The sequence below is a fragment of the Podarcis liolepis genome (genome assembly GCF_965112155.1).
Source record: "Podarcis liolepis genome assembly, chromosome: 12".
NCBI lineage: Eukaryota > Metazoa > Chordata > Lepidosauria > Squamata > Lacertidae > Podarcis > Podarcis liolepis.
Genome location: NC_139563.1, coordinates 47,126,139 through 47,146,620, shown reverse-complemented (window position 1 = coordinate 47,146,620; position 20,482 = coordinate 47,126,139). Strand labels below are relative to the sequence as shown.

General features: G+C 43.0%; 1 protein-coding gene across 6 annotated transcripts in view; it reads left to right on the top strand.

Annotated features, from left to right (window-relative positions):
• The window catches only part of CPNE4 (copine 4), a 255,178-nt gene that overhangs the window by 99,720 nt on the left and 134,976 nt on the right, over positions 1-20,482 (top strand). For all 6 annotated transcript variants that reach the window (XM_083468249.1, XM_083468250.1, XM_083468247.1 and 3 more), the window contains one exon: positions 16,030-16,212. In XM_083468249.1, coding sequence (XP_083324375.1) covers positions 16,033-16,212 — 180 coding nt within the window. In that variant the 5' untranslated portion in view covers positions 16,030-16,032. The remainder of the gene's footprint in view (positions 1-16,029; positions 16,213-20,482) is intronic.

Genomic DNA, 20,482 nt, shown 5'->3' with positions numbered 1-20,482 from the left:
TATGTTTCCAAGATCGTCCAGGGGCTCTTGTGTTGTCATAGTGACAATATCTGCAATAGAAAATATGTCTGATGGACATCTGTTGGCTATCTGTTGTTTCCTAATTCACATTATATTGGGCACCCCCCCCCCAAATAGACCAACAGCTCTGCCCTCATAGGAGACAAGCAGTTGGCTAACTTCATATACTGTTGATTAAAGGGGCAGATTTGCTGCTGACAGCACTCAGGTGAAACCTTTATAATGAGAGAGAGAACCACTAAAATGGAAGAGAGATTGGATTTGCTCTACGCTTTCCCTCTTCAGCAGAGATAACCCTGGTGCTGTTCATATTAGGGCTGACTAAGATTGACATGAGTTTTGAGCAGCTAAGTTCACAAGCTTTGACTGCTTTTCTAGTGCTGCACATTATTTTTTTTTAGGTAGTTAACACCTTGAAAAAAGGATATAATAGAGTTTGAAATGGCAACCAACACGAACAGGGGTCTGGAGAAGCTCCCGTTGGTGGTCATGTTACAAGATTTCGAGCCCTTTAAGGGACGCGGGTGGCACTGTGGGTTAAACTACAGAGCCTAGGACTTGCCGATCAGAAGGTCGGCGGTTTGAATCCCCGTGACGGGGTGAGCTCCCATTGCTCAGTCCCTGCTCCTGCCAACCTAGCAGTTCGAAAGCACGTCAAAGTGCAAGGAGATAGTGGGAATGTAAATGGCGTTTCCGTGGACTTCTCTGGTTCGCCAGAAGCGGCTTAGTCATGCTGGCCACATGACCCGGAAGCTGTACGCCGGCTCCCTCGGCCAATAAAGTGAGATGAGCACCGTAACCCCAGAGTCGGCCACGACTGGACCTAATGGTCAGGGGTCTCTTTACCTTTACCTAAGGTCAAAAGAAAGAAGTTAGTTAGGAACGGGTGCGGGTGTAGAGACCATGTCAGAGGTGTATACAATTATGCATGTTGTGTGGAAAGTGGATAGAGAGACACACCCCCCCCCCACAAAGTACTAGAGTCATTGAGTAATGGGAGATTCAAAACAACCAAAAGGAAGGACACATTTGCACAGCGCATAAGCTATGGGATTTGCTACCACAAAGTACAGTAATGGCCACCAAACCGAATGGCTTTTAAAAAGCTTTCCCTTCCAAATTGCCATCATTGACATAGGTGAACCTCACGCCACATACATTCAGGGCCTTTAGGGGAACTGAGAGTGATAAAAACAAACAGAAATGGTTGAAGTTCAAATAGGCAAATTGATTTTTTTATTGACATCTGCTGCTCAGGGTTGGGAAAATAGATCTAACCGCAGATGGAATTTTTCCTATGAATTTTGAGCATGTCACCGCGTCAACCCTCCCGTTTGAGTTCTATCCTACAGTTATTTCCTCTCTCACTCTCAAGCGGTATTTTTTCCTGAATGAAAGCTGTATCATAAAGCATTAGTACAGCTCTTTCTGCCTCTCTGGTGACAGGAAATAATAATTTTAGTGCAATACATTATCAGATCAATGAATTGTTGTTGTTGTGCTGTATTTCTGTCTAGTTAACATTTCAGCCAGTCTCTCAAGGACCTTGTTTGATATATCCAGAAATGGGGGTGGGGATAAAAAGTTTTTAATAACAGAATATTCTAGAATTGGTGTAATGGGAAATGCCAATACATAAGATTTGCATCCTTCCTTTAGGAAGTGTCATGTGCATCACTGTTGTGCTTAGGACTGGCTATAATGCCTGCAACTGACAGGCTAAATTTATGAGTAACAATAGAACTGAGCTGTGTATAGAGGACAGATGGCTTTGAAGTTGAATTTTTCTTTCTTTGAGTGTGGGGTTGTGTTTGATGGCATATAATGTGTCTGGTGGAGTGAGAGAGAAATGCTTGACAGGCTTGAGGTTCTTCAATTACTTTGAAGTTCAGCAACTGACAGCATACCGCCAAAAAAAAGAGAGAGAGCAAGATTTTCTTTTCTCTTAATCCTGATGCTTCTGCTATTGTTGAGCTTTCGTGTAAAATTTTGACTGGGGTTATTCAGAATCTGCTTCTGTGCAGGAAGAGCCAATAAAAAATTTTGAGGCTATTTTTGAGATGAACAAGGAGTGTGAGATTTATGGGGCAATGCCAAGGACTTAGTTTCTTTGTAGGTTTGACAACCACATATTCTATTGCTGATTATGCAGGTAGTAAGTGCAAGGTGCCAGAACTCTGGTATTTGGTTATAAGCATCTTTGTGATTGTTGACTTTATTGCAGGGCTAGGGAACTTGTGTCCTGGCAGATGTGGTTGGAATTCAACTCCCATCAGCCCTAATTAACATGGCCAGTGGCCAGGAATGATGGGAGATGGAGTCCATCCATCCCTGCTCTAGCTAGTAGGCTGTTGGACTAGTAATTTACTGTGACGAAGAACAACTTGAAGTACTATACGTCTGGCTTAAACCCTGAACATCTGTGTCAACTGAAAGGAACCTGCAATGGCACAATTGAAATAGCAACATTTCCAGAGGCATGTCACGTTCCCACACGGTTAGATATTGGAGGCAGAGCGCCCATGTGAAGCCCTGGATTCCACCTGATCTTAGCCCTAAACCTCCTGCTGTCTCCTGTCCATTTTCTCACTGACAAATGCCCCAAACCAAGTATGCCGTTGTCCATCTAGATCAGGCTTCCTCAAACTCGGCCCTCCAGATGCTTTGAGACTACAGTTCCCATCATCCCTGATCATGGGAGTTGTAGGCCAAAAACATCTGGAGGGGTGACGTTGAGGAAGCCTGATCTAGATGAATCACGCCCATTGAAACCCAAGGCCTTGAGATTTTATTGGACTCGTTAAGGCCCCCAATACGATCCATTGCATCTGCACAAACGATTGAATCACCTGTAAAGCTAGGACTTGGTGTGTTTGGTAGGGCAAGTGGACTGACTTATTAATTGCTGCTGCTGTATGCCAGAGCTTCAGCTTCCATCCTACACAATCTAAATCAGCAACACATGTGCTGCTAAATGTGCAGAGATTGTAGCTTGCAATCATCCTGAGTTTTGCAGCCAAGGCAGCAGGGTGGGTGGAGAGGGTATGGAGTGGCTCATGGTGGTGATGGGTCAGATTGCCCTTTACTGGAATGCACTGCATTCAAAAAGTGAGTGGATTGGTTGTCTTCAAAATAACATTTATTTTTTATATTTAAAAAAAATACTTTGACGGGGAAGGGAAATGAATGCACGAGTTAACGTATCTTCTCAGCTGGGGCTAATTTTGTGATGCCTGAGAGTATTTGCTTCTTGAAACTTAATGGATCTTGGCAATGTGTGTTCAGCAAGGAGAAAAGAGTGTTTCATGGCTTAGGTTTACTGCAAAGGATGTATTCACAAATGGGCTATGCAACAAAACTTGGCTTGCTCCTATTCACTAATCCAGTCAGCCGTGCCCCTCTTCAGAACACTCCATTCCATCTCTCTTTCTATCATGTTTTCTTCCCTCCCCATTTCCAGTCAAGTCAGAATTATGTAGCCACTGAGTGTGCTTTTATTCACTAAGCTGTTTGGGATGCTTTTCCCCATTGGTCCCCCCCCCTCCTTTTTTTGTAATCCTCCAGATTTTGAGTTTACCTTGAGCTTACCTTTGCGGCATCTCTCTTGTGCATGGCTGCAAGAAAAACAGGCCCTCTCCTCTGAACACTGGAAATAGAAGGATATGTGTATCTATGTAGTTTAAGATAATTAGTATCCCACCAGTTGGGGAAATATTGGGATTCAATACCCAATACTCTGTGGATTCAGCCTGGATAGCCAATAAGACTCCAGTTGTCAAACAAGACATTTATTTAGGCATTTCAAAGCCAGTGCGACACAGCCTCAACCAGCAAGTAATTAAGTCGTGCACCCTAAATATGGGGGAAAAAATAACCTGTGTTTATACATTTTCAAGCAAAGGGAAGCAAAAGGGCAGCTATGGTCCATGTATGGCAGTGTGTCTTTCTACTAGCTTCTACTGGTTTAATCACAAAACATAGTGACTTTTTATATTTTCTTCCATGCTTTGTCCTAAACAGTTATAGCAATAGCTCCTGCAAACATGTCTTTTTGTCCTCCTCTTGTGGCTCTCTTGCAGACCCAACCTTCACGTTCCAACCTTCACATTGCCCACATATTTCAACTTTTAATGTTATTATTTCTATATTTCCCCTCCAACACACATTTCCACCAATAAGAATATAACTCGCAAGACCCATGCTCAGATAGTTTTCATGTTATACAGTGGTACCTCAGGTTACAGATGCTTCAGGTTACAGGTTCCCCTAACCCAGAAATAGTACCTCGGGTTAAGAACTTTGCTCAGGATGAGAACAGAAATTGCGTAGCGGCGGCAGCGGGAGGCCCCATTAGCTAAAGTGGTATGTCAGATTAAAAACAGTTTCAGGTTAAGAACGGACCTCCAGAACGAATTCAGTTCTTAACCCGAGGTACCACCGTATATCTTCTACAATGTAGCATAGTCCTTGTGTGCCTTACTACCTCTCTGAAGGTTGTGAGGTTTACTTGAATTCATATTAGGATGGTTGCTGTCAACCCAAAAAAAAATCAAAATTGGGTCCCATGTCATTTTCCTGGTGAAGATAAAGGCAGTTTGATATCATAAGGAAAACTTTTTCGGTAGGTATTGAGGGGAAAATACCAATCAATCTCAAAAGACAAGAAATAAAAGAGCGTGGTGTTTTTAAAATCCACAATAATCAACTCTTTCATTATGCTACCACCATTGCTAGATAATTTAATATGTATATTTTTAACTAGTGTGTGTGTGTTGCTGATGTACAGCTTCCAAATCTATGAAAGGTTTAGATCTAGCATGGATGGATAACTCTGCGTAAACATTCATGTTCTGTTCTTTGACCAAGAACTATTGTGTTACTGTCCGTTTCACCAATTTGTTGAGCTCTGCCTGAGCAATCATTTGTGTGGCTGTCAGAGGCAAGCCTTCTGCCAGTAACATGCCATGCCCTTTTGTTGAATTATATTGTGTTTTTCAATATTCTGCAACGCTTTGTGTCAAGAAATACAAAATGAGAGCACAAGAAATATGAGTACCGAATGTTGCTGTGTTAGCAGGTAGAGTTGCTCTGTGGATTATTTTTGAGACTTCAACACTGAGGGGGGGGGGGAGGAGAGAAAATAAGCAACTAAACTACATATATATGTGCCATGTTATATTCCAATTAATAACCAAGTGATTAGCTATCTTCAAATGGAATTAAAAACCTAGGTAAATATATATATGTTTCATAGCAGCCTCCTCATATTAAAAGAGATACAATTTTTAGGGCCACCACTGAAAAGACTCTGCACCCTATCTCTAGTAATCTGTGCCAGATCACCATTAGCCTCCTGTGGTTAAGGGAATACTGTATTCAGGAGAACCCAGGCACAGACCATAATTGTCATGGTCCAGGATTGGACACTTTTGCTTCAGAAGAGGTGCTGTGGGATGTAAAGAATACTGAGAACCAGGAGTCTTTCTCCCTAAACCATCTTAGGAAATAATCACTGACGCAATCTTTTTGTAGAGCAGAGCTTGCCAAACTTTTCATGTCGGTGACACACTTTTTAGACATGCATCATTTCACAACACAGTAATTCAGTTTTCATAGCAAACCGGAGGTTAAACTAACCCTTTTCCAGCCCCGGCAGCAGCATGGGGAGTGTTCACCCAACACACTGCAGCCGACACACTCACGTGACACACAGTTTGGAAAGCTCTGTTGTAGAGCCTTCCATGAATGAGGAGGATGAATCCCAAAGAGCCATGCTTCTTGGATCCCTTCTTCCTGAAAATATTTTCTTGCCAAAATAGATTCTTCTTACTCTTCCCAGAAACTCATTTCTGAGCATTCCTGCTTCACAACAAGACTAACTCAGGGGTAGCAGGAGAGCTATCAACTTTGCCTTAATGCATGCCAGCAAAACAGATCACTACTCCTTTAACTGAGGACTGGTCTTCTCAAGGCTAGTCAGACTCAGAACACACTCCCCCCAAGAGGGTGAAGCCTAGAACATGTGTCTCTGTATGACTATTTCAACCTTCGGTAGACTTTATACCAGTGGTGGATCTGCTCTTTAGCTCAGGGATGGAGATGTTCTTGGACTGCAGATGCCAACAGTTCTAGCCCACATGTCCAGTGGTTAGATGTTATGGGAGCTGTAGTCCAGCAATATAATGAGGACCATGGCTCCCCATCGCTGCTGTAGTTGTCACCATATTAATTAGCTTTAGTATTGTCAATAGCTGCCACAGTGTGTTGTTCATACTAGTGTCCCACTGCGTGCTTCTCACTGGCTGCCAAGTTCTGCAACTCATCCAAAGCCAGGGCTGCAGATACTCCACAGTTTTGCACTATGATGCCAGGCAATGATTCCCCTGTGGAGTTTAGTCACAAACAGATTAATATGTCAAAACAAAAAAATTCCTTCCAGTAGCACCTTAAAGACCAACTAAGTACTTAGTTGGTCTTTAAGGTGCTACTGGAAGGATTTTTTTTGTTTTGACTATGGCAGACCAACACGGCTACCTATCTGTAACTAGATTAATATGTGTCACTGTTATTTGTACAAGGTTATGTACATTGTGGAAAGCCATTGGGTTGTATTCATCTAAGTCGCTGTGCAAGTGGAATGAATTCTGCTTTCACAATGGGAATTTCCCCTCCTTTGTTGGCATTTAGAGTTAAAATTATCAGCAGAAGTGGAAGTTTACTGTATCGTTGTTGAAGGACCACACTTTACCCTGAATATCATCACACTGAGACTCTGTGTTTAGGTAAATAAGAAAGCTACATTTATTACAGGAAATACAGGCATGATTGGAAATATCCTAGTTTTATCTAACCAAGGTGGAGATCCTTTGAGTTCTGCTTGCTCTTCTCCCATGGTGAGGAGGAAGAAGAAAGAAGTAGGAAATGAGGTTAGGAACCCCAAGTCTAGCATCTGAGGGAGGGTCAGCACAGGTTTGTCCAGAAAGGACAATCTGGGGAGGTTCTTCTCTCTGTTCCCTCTTTCCCATGTTGACAAATCAGCCTTCCAACATCATTCTCCTCCTTTATCTGCCCCTTCTCCTGGGTTGGTGCAGAGGTGAGGAACAGGAAGTTCCATTGCATGAGTAGACATCATCCTGTTTGTGCAATGACTTAATTGGATCCACCCATTGCTTAATAAATGGATTAATATCTCGCTGAGCAGTGAGGAGCACCTTTTCATGCACAAATGCTTCAACAGGATCTGGACAGTATTATCCAAATTGTCTATTTTGTAGGATATAACAGATTATCAAGTGAGTTGGCAAATGCATATCAGTATTGACCCACAGATTAAGCAGTCACCTTTATATCGATTACCACAGTCTCAAATCAAGCCAGGTCTTTTGCTGGTTATGAAGGAAATTTGCAACATCAGTATTGACTTTATATTTTGTGGTGGTACAAAAACTCAGCTGAAATAGGCACTGTAGTTTCAGCTCAGCGTCAAAATACAGTGACCCACTGCCTTTACTTACTTGAGAGTTGAGCTGAATTAACAAGCCTAGTTCTGTTGGCATCAGATGTCTTAATTTCTTTCCATTGCTGTCTTATCACTTTCTATTTCAAACAGCTGGTTAGATGGTAATGAGTCCTTTAACATTGTTAGCGATATGTATATTTCCATATGCACGGTTTGCACTTTGTTCTAAGACCTTCTACCCTGCTGTCCAACTGCATTAGCTGCCGTAAGAGATCTGCTTAGCATTCACAATTATGCAATTGCCAATTCTTCTCATCTTGTCGTCTTTCTGAATTTATTGATGTTGCTCATTTTGCGAAGAGCTCTTTCCCTCTTTCCATAGATGTCATTTTAAATAATCATCCCTGATTGTTGCCTGAGTTGCACAAATACCAGCGCAGGAGCAGGATAAATTAATTTTTCATGGCACTGGCCTTTTCTTTGGAAGGAGGTAGCTCACCTCTTGCCTTTTCCATAGTAAGTGTTAATATATATTCCATTTAGTGCTGACAGTTTATACTTTGTCCTCATTAATGGAGATAATTTTAATAGGCTGCAGCATTACCGCCATGGAGATTGATCAGAGCTGGTCCATAAAGAATACATTTTCAGCTCTCCTTACATGGTTGTCTTGAATAGTAGATGATAGAAGATCCTCTGCCATTTAATGGATGTCAGCTGGTAACTGTGATGTTAAATGGTTATAAAATGCTCTGTATGTGTGTGTGTGTGTGTGTGAGAGAGAGAGAGAGAGAGAGAGAGAGAGAGAGAGAGAAAATGAAGTATTTAAGTGCTGTTTTAGAAAGCACTTGAATAGAAGCTGGAATGATACTAAGACTACAGTGCTATCTAGCTCTGTATTGTTTTCTCTGACTGTCAGTGACTCTTCACAATCTCAGGAAGGGCTCTCTCCTGCTCCTATCTTGGACCTTCTGCATGCAAAGCAGATGTTCTACCACTGAACTACCGCTCTTCCCCTTCAGGGAAAAAAATCAGCTATGAACATTTACCTAGGAGTAAGTTCCATTGCAACTAGTGGGACGTACTTCTCAGCCAACACACATAGAATTAGACTGTAAATCAGGAGGTCGAGATAATTTCAAAAAATAATGCAGTGGTACCTCGGGTTACATACGTTTCAGGTTACATACGCTTCAGGTTACAGACTCCGCTAAGCCAGAAATAGTGCTTCAGGTTAAGAACTTTGCTTCAGGATGAGAACAGAAATCGTGCTCCAGTGGCGCGGTGGCAGCGGGAGGCCCCATTAGCTAAAGTGGTGCTTCAGGTTAAGAACAGTTTCAGGTTAAGTACGGACCTCCGGAATGAATTAAGTTCTTAACCCGAGGTACCACTGTAATGAGGAACTGAACACAAACAGAACCAAGGGGTTCAACTAAACTGAGGACAGAACTTCATGTTACACCAAGAAACACAGGCCTCACTCTTCCTCCCTATGGATGCAGAATAAAGGAAATTAAGGAGTGTATATTTTGAGGGATATATGTGAGAACGAGTGCTTCATGCTTCTCTCACCTTCCACTTTATCCCTGTGAGTGATTTACCTCAGAACTCTGTGCCAAGCTTATTTCTAGACAGCAGGGGGGGGGGAAGGGGTAGCTGGAGGGAGTAGTTGTGGGGAGAACGTCAAAGCAGCCAAAGGGTTCAGAACCCTCCTCAATATTGCCCTGTGCTCCCTGCCACATTTTCCAAATTCCACGAACACATCCATTGTGAGCAGTTGGTGGACTAACAAGTAAATATATTGGAGCTGGCCATGGTCCTGAACTGTTACTCACAGTTACTATGCCACTGCAGACATTACCAGGGCAGAATGTAACAAATGCCTGTGTTGAATGTCTATTATGCATACCTCTCTGAAATGAAGAGAACTTGCAAAAGTAAAAAGCATGCTAAAGGAATCGGAAAACTGCTTTGTCACACAGGCAGCTCAAATCATGTCAGTTTGGTTAGAGAGTCTGCTCAAATGTGGATTTATAGCCAAGTTTTGTTGGTATTATATTGTTTTGCTGTATTCTACCATGCTGTTGTGTCTTTATTGGAGTAATGGCAAGTGATGGAGAAGAATCTGATGGAAGAGGATTTTTCTCTTAAGGTGGACAGGGGGGACCTGGCTTGCTAAGCAGTACACAGGCTTGTGTTCAAATCTCATTCGTTCTTAGTTGAAGGCTCACTTTGTTGTTACAGAATCTCTCAGACAGAATAAGTGAACTTTAAATATACAGAAAAGTATCAACATGGGCTCTGACGACATGGTCTCTGAATAAATTGCTTAACCTCTGTGATTTGCCATCTGTAAAATGAGTTGACAGGAAAGTCATACAAATTGACACTGGAAAACTATTTGGGGATCATAAGGAAGACGTTGCTTCCAAGCCATTGTTGTGTTATAATTATGTTGGGAAGGAGCACTGAGAGCACTGAGATGAACTTTTGCTTCAGTGGGTTTCTGTCATTACTATGCATGAAAATGTGGCGGCCTTTCTTTCTGTCTGATGATTTGAAGTCATTGCAGCATACGTTTATCCAAAACATGTCGTAGTCTCAAAGTAACATTCTCAAACAGGACACAGAATGAATATGTAGTCCAGCCGGAATGAAGGTATTCATTGCATCGAACTCACAATACTTCCCTTTCCCCACAAATATTCTATCCATTCTAGAAGCCCTGCTGGTAATCCTAATTTCTAATGAGATTAGGCATGGAGTGGAGCAAGGGTCCACTTTCTCTGCAGTAACCCTTGCCTTTGGATTGACCTCCCCTCAAAAGTGCATCTTGCCACAGCATTGGTGTCATTTCATAGGCAGGTAAAGACTTTTGGGAAGCGGTGAGGTACATTGGAAATCTGAATATCGGTCGATACCACTGGTTTTATTTGCAAACCAAATGTCATATCTTGTTTTATGTTTCAGTTTTATTGTTTAGTCTTTGGTTTAGACTGTGTATACTTGTGCCTTGAGACCTTTGGTTGAAGAGTGGATTATAAATACATTTAATAAGTGAATAAGTCACTGGAAAACGTCATACACTTAGGACACTTCAGGGCATGGTAGACATGTAGGCAATAGGTGCTCTGAATTGGACCATCGGGCATCTTCAGGAATCATACCAAATACTGCTTGTCCAGCTGGACTTATAAAATAAGACATGGTACAGTGACCAAGGTGGTTGCAAAGGCTATGTCAGTGCTAAACCATTAACCTAAGGCATGTAGCTGAATTTCCAAGCAGCAGTTCTAGGGCACAATAAATCTATAATGTCACTGCTCTGGTTTTCATACTCAAAAGTAAATCACATTATTTGAAAGCATGTGCAACAGCAACACTTCTACCAGCTACCATTAAAATAAGGGCCACTATGGTGCTCTCTGAGTCTTAATTTGTACCATTTTTCATTTGGCAATTGTAGCTGTTCAGTTGTACTTTAAGTTTGATGTACTCTGTGCAAAAATTGCAGCGGCTGATACAAATAATAATAATAATAATAATAATAATAATAATAATAATAATAATAATAATGTTTATTTATACCCACCCTCCCCAGCCAGGGCCGGGCTCAGGGTGGCTAACAAGCAATAATAAAAGCAAGTTGAATGAATACAACTTAAAAACAAGATTAAAATACAACATTAAAATATTGAAACAATAAAATATTAAAATGCAGCCTCATCACAGGAGGAGAAAGGAAAAAGAAAAAAGAAAGAGGGGGAGGGAATCAAATTGGCTCCAAGCCAAAGGCCAGGCGGAACAACTCTGTCTTACAGGCCCTGCAGAAAGAAATCAGATCCTGCAGGGCCCTGGTCTCATGAGGCAGAGCGTTCCACCAGGCTGGAGCCAGTATTGAAAAGGCCCTGGCTCTGGTTGAAGCTAATCTAACTTCCTTAGGGCTGGGACCACTAGGGTGTTGCTATTTATGGACCTTGAGGCTCTCCGTGGGGCATACCAGGAGAGATATAAAATAAATTTCAATCTGTCATGTGTCCCCATCAAGTGCGTCTAGGAGGGAGAAGTATGAGGCAGGCAGGCAGATTCTAATTTCTCAAATTTAATGTGCCCCCCCCCCCGGCCAAAGAAACTAGTTTGTATTTTGTACTTTGGCATCTATACTCAGATACAAACAAAAAGAACAATCCCTAGCCTTGTTGATTACATATTTCCTTCTTCCCCAGTAAGGATTTTTTTTCTTTTACATAAGGTTTCTTTAAAAAAAATAATCCTTTTTTTGAATCACCTTCTATTTGTGTATGGATCTCTTTTTCAGCTATCTCTTCTGCCATGAGGTGTGTCACTGGTTAATGAGAAATGACTCTGTAAGGGAGTCCCTAGGTGACATGATGTACCCTTTTCCCTGATGAAAGAAAGGGAAAATGAAATCAACGTGGCAGTGAATGAAAAATGCATTACGGTGTGACCTAGAGAGGACACTTCCTCCTCAAACCCATCATGTTTCTGTACTATCTCCCTCTCAGAAATACTAGCTTCTCGCCAGGGAAGGACTGAAGGAAGTGGCTAATAAAATACTAATTTGCTGGTGAAATATTGGAGGGGGAAATACTAAAGCAAACTATAATAACAACTACTCATACATAATTCTCCATTTAAGATGCAGCGGAATATTTCACTTATCTGCCTTTTATGCAGTCTGGTTTGAGTGTGATCAAAGGTGCTATAAAATACAGTGGTACCATGGGTTACAGTTGCTTCAGGTTACAGACTCCGCTAACCCAGAAATAGTACCTCGGGTTAAGAACTTTGCTTCAGGATGAGAACAGAAATCGCACAGCGGCAGCGGGAGGCACCGTTAGCTAAAGTGGCACCTCAGGTTAAGAACAGTTTCAGGTTAAGAACGGACCTCCAGAACGAATTAAGTTCTTAACCCAAGGTACCACTGTACTTTTCTTATCCCCCCAACTTCGATGCATTCAAACTTTACTGGAATATTGCAAATTAGTGATTACACTTAAGGGCCAGTAGCAAAGGCCTATTTGGTCCTCCTGCCATTTCTTATTCCATTTCAGTAATGTAGGAATAAAGTGACTGGGTCATGGGAATCATAGAAGAAGAACCACAAGCCCCACTCTGTCCTTGGATGCTACATATAGAAGGAGTAGGTTAAGTGTATAGCATTATATCAAGGAGGAGAAAAGATATTTATTATATCCCAGCAGAATGAGGCAATCAGGTTCTGTTCCTTGGAGAGATTTCCCTCCACCTCTCCTGATACTGAAGTCATCCAGGTTGGTTTGTTTTTAGGTGTAATCATTACCAGCCCTATTACAGTACATTTCAAGAGTCTTGTGAGATTGGAATGATGCAAATGTTGACACCCCATCTAATCTGTTTGGAAAGGTGGAACAAGTGCAATGTTTTAAATAACCTAGAATGTAGCAGAATGGGGTGATGATACTCTCCTCACCCTCACCCCCACCCCACCCCCTTGCTCGCTTGAGATGGAAAGGACACAAAACTTTCCAATAATTTTGTAACTCTGAAGCTGTGGACATCTATCCCCTAGCAAGTTTCAAAATTCAATACTTCCTGATGCCACTGCCTTGACATATTGGTACTTTAGCAAGACAATCCCCACCAGTTAACGGCCAACCCATAAACCAGGGTTGTTGAAGCTTTTTCCAGCAAAGGGCAACATTCCCTCTTGGGTAACTTTCTGGGGGCTGCATGGCAGTGGAGGGTGTGGGGAAAGTGGATATGGAGAGAAACTCTCCATCCTCCATCCAGGCAAGCAAACTTCAAAGCCCGCTCTCAAAGGTAGATCTTAACCCTTGGCTCACACAGAAGGGGGTGGGCCCTCCCAGCTCCCACCTAGGAGCTTCCCTTTCTTCTCCCAGCCTCCCACCCTGGGAGGTCTTCCCTTCTATGCCACTCACACAGGGTCCTTCAACAACCATCCATCACCTTCATGTGAGTGCCCTCATTAACCCACAGTAGAGGACACTGAAGAACATATCAAAGCAATAACAAAAAGCAAAGTAGATAAGAGAAGAAAAATGGGGGGGACGATAAAGCTCATTTTAAAAATTAAAAGAAAAGTTCTGATTCTAGTATTTGTGAAATACAAGGGCACATTCCAGCCAAGTGAAATCACTAGAGAAGAGTGCAGAGCCAAGTCAGTGTGGGGTGTGACCTGGCAGCTATGGCTGAGTTTCTGCAGCCCTGCCATAAATTCATAATAATGCCAAGGATGCTTATTTAAAATCCAATGCAATAGCAACCTGTGAATGTGCAGCTGCATACATTCTGGTGAGAGGTTTTTTTAAAAAAGTGGAGATTCAACAGCCAAAGAATAACAGCCCAACTATCCCTGGGAAGAGGCACGTTGCAGTAAGGTCACCACCGATGCACAGAGGATGCATTTCTGCCATGAGAGCCCTGGGAAGAACAAACAGCTCCTCAGATTTGGCTGGGAGATGACCAGTCTTTGCTGGAGAACAAGTTTTGTTCAGCACACTTTCATAGAATCATAGAGTTGGAAGAGACCACAAGGGCCATCGAGTCCAACCCCCTGCCAAGCAGGAAACACCATCAGAGCACTCCTGACATATGGTTGTCAAGCCTCTGCTTAAAGACCTCCAAAGAAGGAGACTCCACCACACTCCTTGGCAGCAAATTCCACTGTCGAACAGCTCTTACTGTCAGGAAGTTCTTCCTAATGTTTAGGTGGAATCTTCTTTCTTGTAGTTTGCATCCATTGCTCCGTGTCCGCTTCTCTGGAGCAGCAGAAAACAACCTTTCTCCCTCCTCTATATGACATCCTTTTATATATTTGAACATGGCTATCATATCACCCCTTAACCTCCTCTTCTCCAGGCTAAACATGCCCAGCTCCCTTAGCCGTTCCTCATAAGGCATCGTTGCTTTCACAAGCATGATTCCAGCAATCATTACAACCGCCATGGAAATCCCTGGATTTTGATTTTGGACTTTTGATGGCTACTTGGCCAGGATCAGAGACAGCATGCCTCTGAATACCAGTTGCTGTGCATCACAAGTGTTGTGCTCATCGCTTGGCTCCTGGCCTCTCCCTGCACATCTGATTGGCCACTGTGGGAAAGAGAATGCTGAACTAGATAGGAACCCAGGAAGGATCCTCTTATGCCCTTAAGTTATTATGAATGGTGACATAAGGGAAAGTGCCAGTAGTTTATCTAAGGCCACCTGCTGCACTCATGGATGAGCTGATATTTGAATGGAAGATTTCTGTTCCAGCTCATCCTTCTTAAGACTGTGCTTTCTGCCGCTGCTATTTCTATACCAACCGAATATACCAACATCACTTCAAAATATAATTGCCCTTCTGCATTCTGTAAGTGACCAGTTTTATTGCATGTGTGACGGATATGAAGCATGAAAGTCACTGTCAGTATTGCAACTGGGACTGCAACAAACTGTTGTGGAACAGAGTGCTGCTGCTCAAAATTCCAGCTACTCCACTCCACCACAATACCTCTCCCACTCCAATATTCCTGTCTCCTCACCCCGGCAACAGACATGAGCAATTAGTACTCAAACCTCGCTATACACACCACAGATTTAGCTATCCAAACAGCTGGACCTGTGTGTACTCTAAACAAATAAGCAACCTTAAAATTTCCCATAGGAATCAATGGATATCATCAACTTGTTATGCAAACGTTCACCTAACAAATGATTTCCTGAAAACACATTGTGTTCAGGTAGTGAGATCTGTCTGTACTTCAGAGTAGTAGGAGCATAAATAATAATTTCATTCAGGGCCGTCTTAAGCATGTCCTGCGCCGTAGTGCAAAGATCCCTCCGGCGCCCCCCCCCGGCAACTCCAAAACAAGGGAGGGGGCGGTGGAAAATGTCCTCTGCCTCCCCAACCGCCCTGATCCCCAGCGTGGTGGTGACGATCAAGCAGGAAAACGTGCTGGCGGACATGCTCTCCGATGTCGGAGCGCCCGAGAAAGCAGCCCAGGAAGACTGCACACCGCCTTTTGCCAGGAAGCAGGAGGAAGACAACGACTGGGAACATGGCCGTCTTTAGCTGATGCAGAGGCTTGGGAGGGAAGCTCCGCGCAGCTTCTATCCTAAGCTTCTGCAGGGATCGTGCTCGTCCTGCGGAGGCTTCGGAAGGAAGCTGCACGCCCGCCAGCCATATAGTTGGCGGGGTGCAGCTGGCGGGCTTGCAGGGAAAGGGGAGGCTGCCGGCAAAGCCGCGCAGCTCCCCCACTTGCTGGGGCACCCCTGAGAGGCCGGTGCCCTGGTACAACGAACCACTAACACCAATGGGAAAGACGGCTCTGATTTCATTGATTTATCATGTTCAGGCCCTGAGTGCCATTTGGTTTTGTAACCAAAGACTACACCGAGCAAACATGCTTGGTTTATTGGTTAGAAATTGTCCCTTATTTGAGAACTGAAGATTCTTGGAGCAATCTCCCTACGGATACAAGAATACAGTGTTCCTGTTTAAAAGTGATTTTACCATTGAACCTTTCCCTCTTTTTCCACAGAGAATGCAGAAAATGAGCAACATCTATGAATCAGCGGCCAATACTCTGGGGATCTTTAGTAGCCCATGTCTGACGAAGGTGGAACTGAGAGTCGCATGCAAAAGCATATCAGACAGAGATGCCCTCTCCAAGCCAGATCCTTGTGTCATCCTGAAAATGCAGTCGCATGGGCAGTGGTTTGAGGTAGGTGTCCAATTAAACGTATATTGGAGGCTTTATGTGTGTGCAGTTGACTTGATATCCTGCTGTACTACCCATTGCTGCTGAAAACTATTAATCAGTTCTCTAGGCTGCAATCCAGCAAGGCCCTTTGGGGAGTCTGGGGGTGCTAAGGGCTTACAGGCACCAATATGCTCTGCTTAGTTTTTGGGGCGAGCATCAGCCCCTTTCTCCCCTTACTTTTGAATCCATCAGGGTTAGAAAGCGGCTTATAATATGACAAAAGGAATCTGCTGCTTGGTGGGAAAATAGGTTTTATGTTTTTAAAAAATCCCCACTTCTAACTTATATCCATCTTGGTAGAGGAAAAATAAAGATTTCTGCAAACTGTCTCACTAAAGCATTTCTGTAACTCATTGATTTCAAATGAGACTTAAGCTGAAATCAGGGAGGACTTAAGGGCATTATTTTGCTTCAATTGTTCCTCCTATAGACCAACTTATTTGGATTATAGTAGTAGATAGGTAGCCGTGTTGGTCTGCCATAGTCAAAATAAAAAAATTCCTTCCAGTAGCACCTTAAAGACCAACTAAGTTAGTTCTTGGTATGAGCTTTCGTGTGCATGCACACTTCTTCAGATACCAAGATATCTGAAGAAGTGTGCATGCACACGAAAGCTCATACCAAGAACTAACTTAGTTGGTCTTTAAGGTGCTACTGGAAGGAATTTTTTTATTTTATTTGGATTATGTAAGGAATGCTGGTGAGAGGAAGAATCAAGAGTGCAGTTCCTTTTGGAGATGTTATATCCCATGCACACTGAGCTCAGTGGGGTTCATTTCCAAGTAGAAATGAATAGGGTTGCAATGCAAGAAGCTGTATTATTTCCCCAATGTTCCCAATGATAAAAATACTGTATGCATGACCAAGAATGGAGAAGAATTTCATTTGGTCTGCACATTTAATTCACACCTCCTAGATTAATACACAGATCAGAACATACTTATCCTTCAGATTTTGCGCTTCTCCAGATTTCACAATACAATTCTTTGCTCAAAAACATTCACCCAAATGTGTTAAAATGTATATTTTAGGATGCATATTTAGAAATGTGCACATTAAGAAAAAATCCCAATCCATTAACAGGAGCTGCATGAGGAATCCTGGGTGCTGGATTGGTAGCTAGGCAAAGCAAGGGAAACTTCCATTTGCATTCATAGCATGGGTCCCTATTTGGTAAGAACGTCTGTAAATGGGAGCCTCCCCCCCCTCTTTTGTTGCAGCGAGTTTCCCAGAAGGAGGACATTCAACACCTTAAACAGTTAATATTGCTTGTATTCTTAGTTCCCGAGACTGACTTCAAAAGGGAACTATTTCCTGCTTAACTCACAGGGCATTGAGAGCTTGACCCAAGTGTTATGAAGCTAGGATCATATAATCCTATTGAAGTCACTTGGAAGTTTGATATTCTATTACATTCAATGGGAATGTGCAAAAACTCCCCTTCTGAAAAAGCAGAGTATATTTAGCATCTCTACTGTCCTTGGGACAGCTAAAGATCTGCCAGCCTTCACCTTGGCTTAGGGTGGGCTGGCTCATCTCCAGAGATCAAAGCTTTCGCTGTGCCCACTCTCCAGCTCTGGAAATCTAGCTCTGTAACTTCAACGCCACCCTGCCCCAACAGAGCTTGCCTTCACCACTATCAGGCATTTAGCTTCTGCTCTTTGCTGCCTCCTCCCTGCTAGACGCCCAGTACGTTTCCGAGCAGAATTAAAAGTGTTGGTGCTGACCTTTAAAACCCTAAACAGCCTCGGCCCAGTATGCCTGAAGGAGTGTCTCCACCCCCATCGTTCTGCCCAGACACTGAGGTCCAGCTCTGAGGGCCTTCTGGCGGTTCCCTCACGGCTAGGGTTACAGGGAACCAGGCAGAGGGCCTTCTTGGTAGTGGCGCCTGCCCTGTGGAACGCCCTCCCATCAGATGTCAAGGAAAGAAACAACTATAGTGGTACCTGTGGTTGCGAACGGGATCCGTTCCGGAGGCCCATTCGCAACATGAGCAGAACACAACCCACAGTGACACATCTGCATGCGCGGGTTGCGATTCACCGCTTCTGTGCATGCGCGTGATGTCATTTTGCACGTCTGCGCATGCGCGAGCAGCAAAGAGCAGCAAAACCCAGAAGTAACCCTTTCCGGTACTTCCGGGTTGCCGCGGGACGCAACCTGAAAAAACGTATCATGAAGCAAACGCAACATGAGGTATGACTGTATCTGACTTTTAGAAGATACCTGAAGGCAGCCCTGTTTAGGGAAGTTTTTAATGTTTGATGTTTTATCGTGTTTTTAATATTCTGTTGGGAGCCACCCAGAGTGGCTGGGGAAACCCAGCCAGATGGACGGGCTATAAATATAATAATAATAATAATAATAATAATAATAATAATAATAATAATAATAATAATAATAATATTTGATATACCCATGTGGATTATATAGACGCCACTGCAGTCTGTGTATACTGCTTATCCCTGGCATTGCACTAACACCTCTTTCCGCAAGACTAAGACCACGTTCCAATGAAGCAACATTGGGACCAGGTCCTGTATCATTTCCAGTCTTACATAATCCCCTCCCAGAGAATCACTCCCATGGGAGGCAGTGATGGCACTTGGATGGCTTCAAAAGAGGGTTAGACAAGTTCATGAAGGATGAGGCTGCTATCAAGGCTGTCTACCTTGATGGTTATGTTCTCTGTCAGAGGCAGTATGCTTCTGAATACCAGTTGTTGGAAACCACCACCAGAGGGGAATAATAATAATAATTATAATAATAATAATAATAATAATAATAATAATAATAATAATAATTTATTATTTATACCCTGCCCAGCCACTCTGGGCGGCTTCCAACAAAACACTAAAATACAATAACCTAGTAAACATTAAAAGCTTCCCTAAACAGGGCTGCCTTCAGATGTCTTCTAAAAGTTTGGTAGTTATTTTTCTCTTTGACATCCGGTGGGAGGGCGTTCCACAGGGCAGGTGCCACCACCAAGAAGGCCCTCTGCCTGGTTCCCTGTAACTTGGCTTCTCGCAGTGAGGGAAAGTGACTCAGGTCCTGCTTGCCGGCTTTCCATAGGCATCTGGTGAGAATACTAGGCTGGACTGGTTGGGCAACTGGCCTGGTGCTTTAAAATGTGTGTGTGTGTGTGCATATATATACACACAGACAGTGGTGCCTCGCAAGACGAAAAGAATCCGTTCTGTGATTCTCTTCGTCTAGCGGTTTTTTCGTCTTGTGAAGCAGCAAGCCCATTGACGGATTAGCGGATTACCGCTATTAGCGGCTTTTAGCAGCTTATCTGCTGATCAGATCAGCTGATTAGCAGCTTAGAAAAAGGGGGGGAGGAAAAAAAACCAGCAGGAACTCGCAAGACATTGTCGTCTTGCGAAGCAAGCCCATAGGAGATTTGTTTTGCGAAGCAGCTCCAAAACGGAAAACCCTTTCATCTAGCGGGTCTTCCGTCTTGCGAGGCATTCGTCTTGCGGGACACCGCTGTATATATATATGGATTTATCCAAAGAACTGCAGTTTTGCCTCATACACACAGATTAGGTGGGTGGGGATACAGAAATGGACAGAATCCCCCAGCCTGTCATATAGGGCAATGGATAGTCACTCTGTGTCTTTGATAATCAGATGCTCTTATTTCTCACAAGAAAGAGAGGCTCAGCAATGCCATATGCGATATCACCAACGTGTAAAATGACCTTTAAATTGGAAATTAATTTTAGGATAACAGGATTAAAAATAAAACCAACAGAATGGATTAATCACCGACAATAATTAAGGCTTATTCTGTTGTTACATAAGGTCACTTACTTCAAAACACATTAATTATGGAAACAAATTTCACAGCAAAATTTGCCAATAGCAAGAAAGAGTGGCTCTGGCATCTACCATATGTCTTATAAACATTCATAAATGTCTGCTGTTGCCTCTTAAACAATCGTACCCCCTCCCCTAAAAAATATGTATATTTGTGCTAGCTGGTATGACACAAACATCTTGAAGTGTCTAGAAATGTGGCTGCAATTTCCCTTTTAAAAATACATGGGGTATGAGCTGCAGATCACAGCTGCAATCCTAACCACTTCTAATCACAAATAAGTCCCAATGAACAGTGAGGCTTTTTCCCAGGTAAAAAGGGGTAGGATTGCAGACCAAGGCAGTGTCTCTTGGAGTTGACAAAAACGATGCATGGAATTCTCAAGCAAATACTCCAGATTTAAAA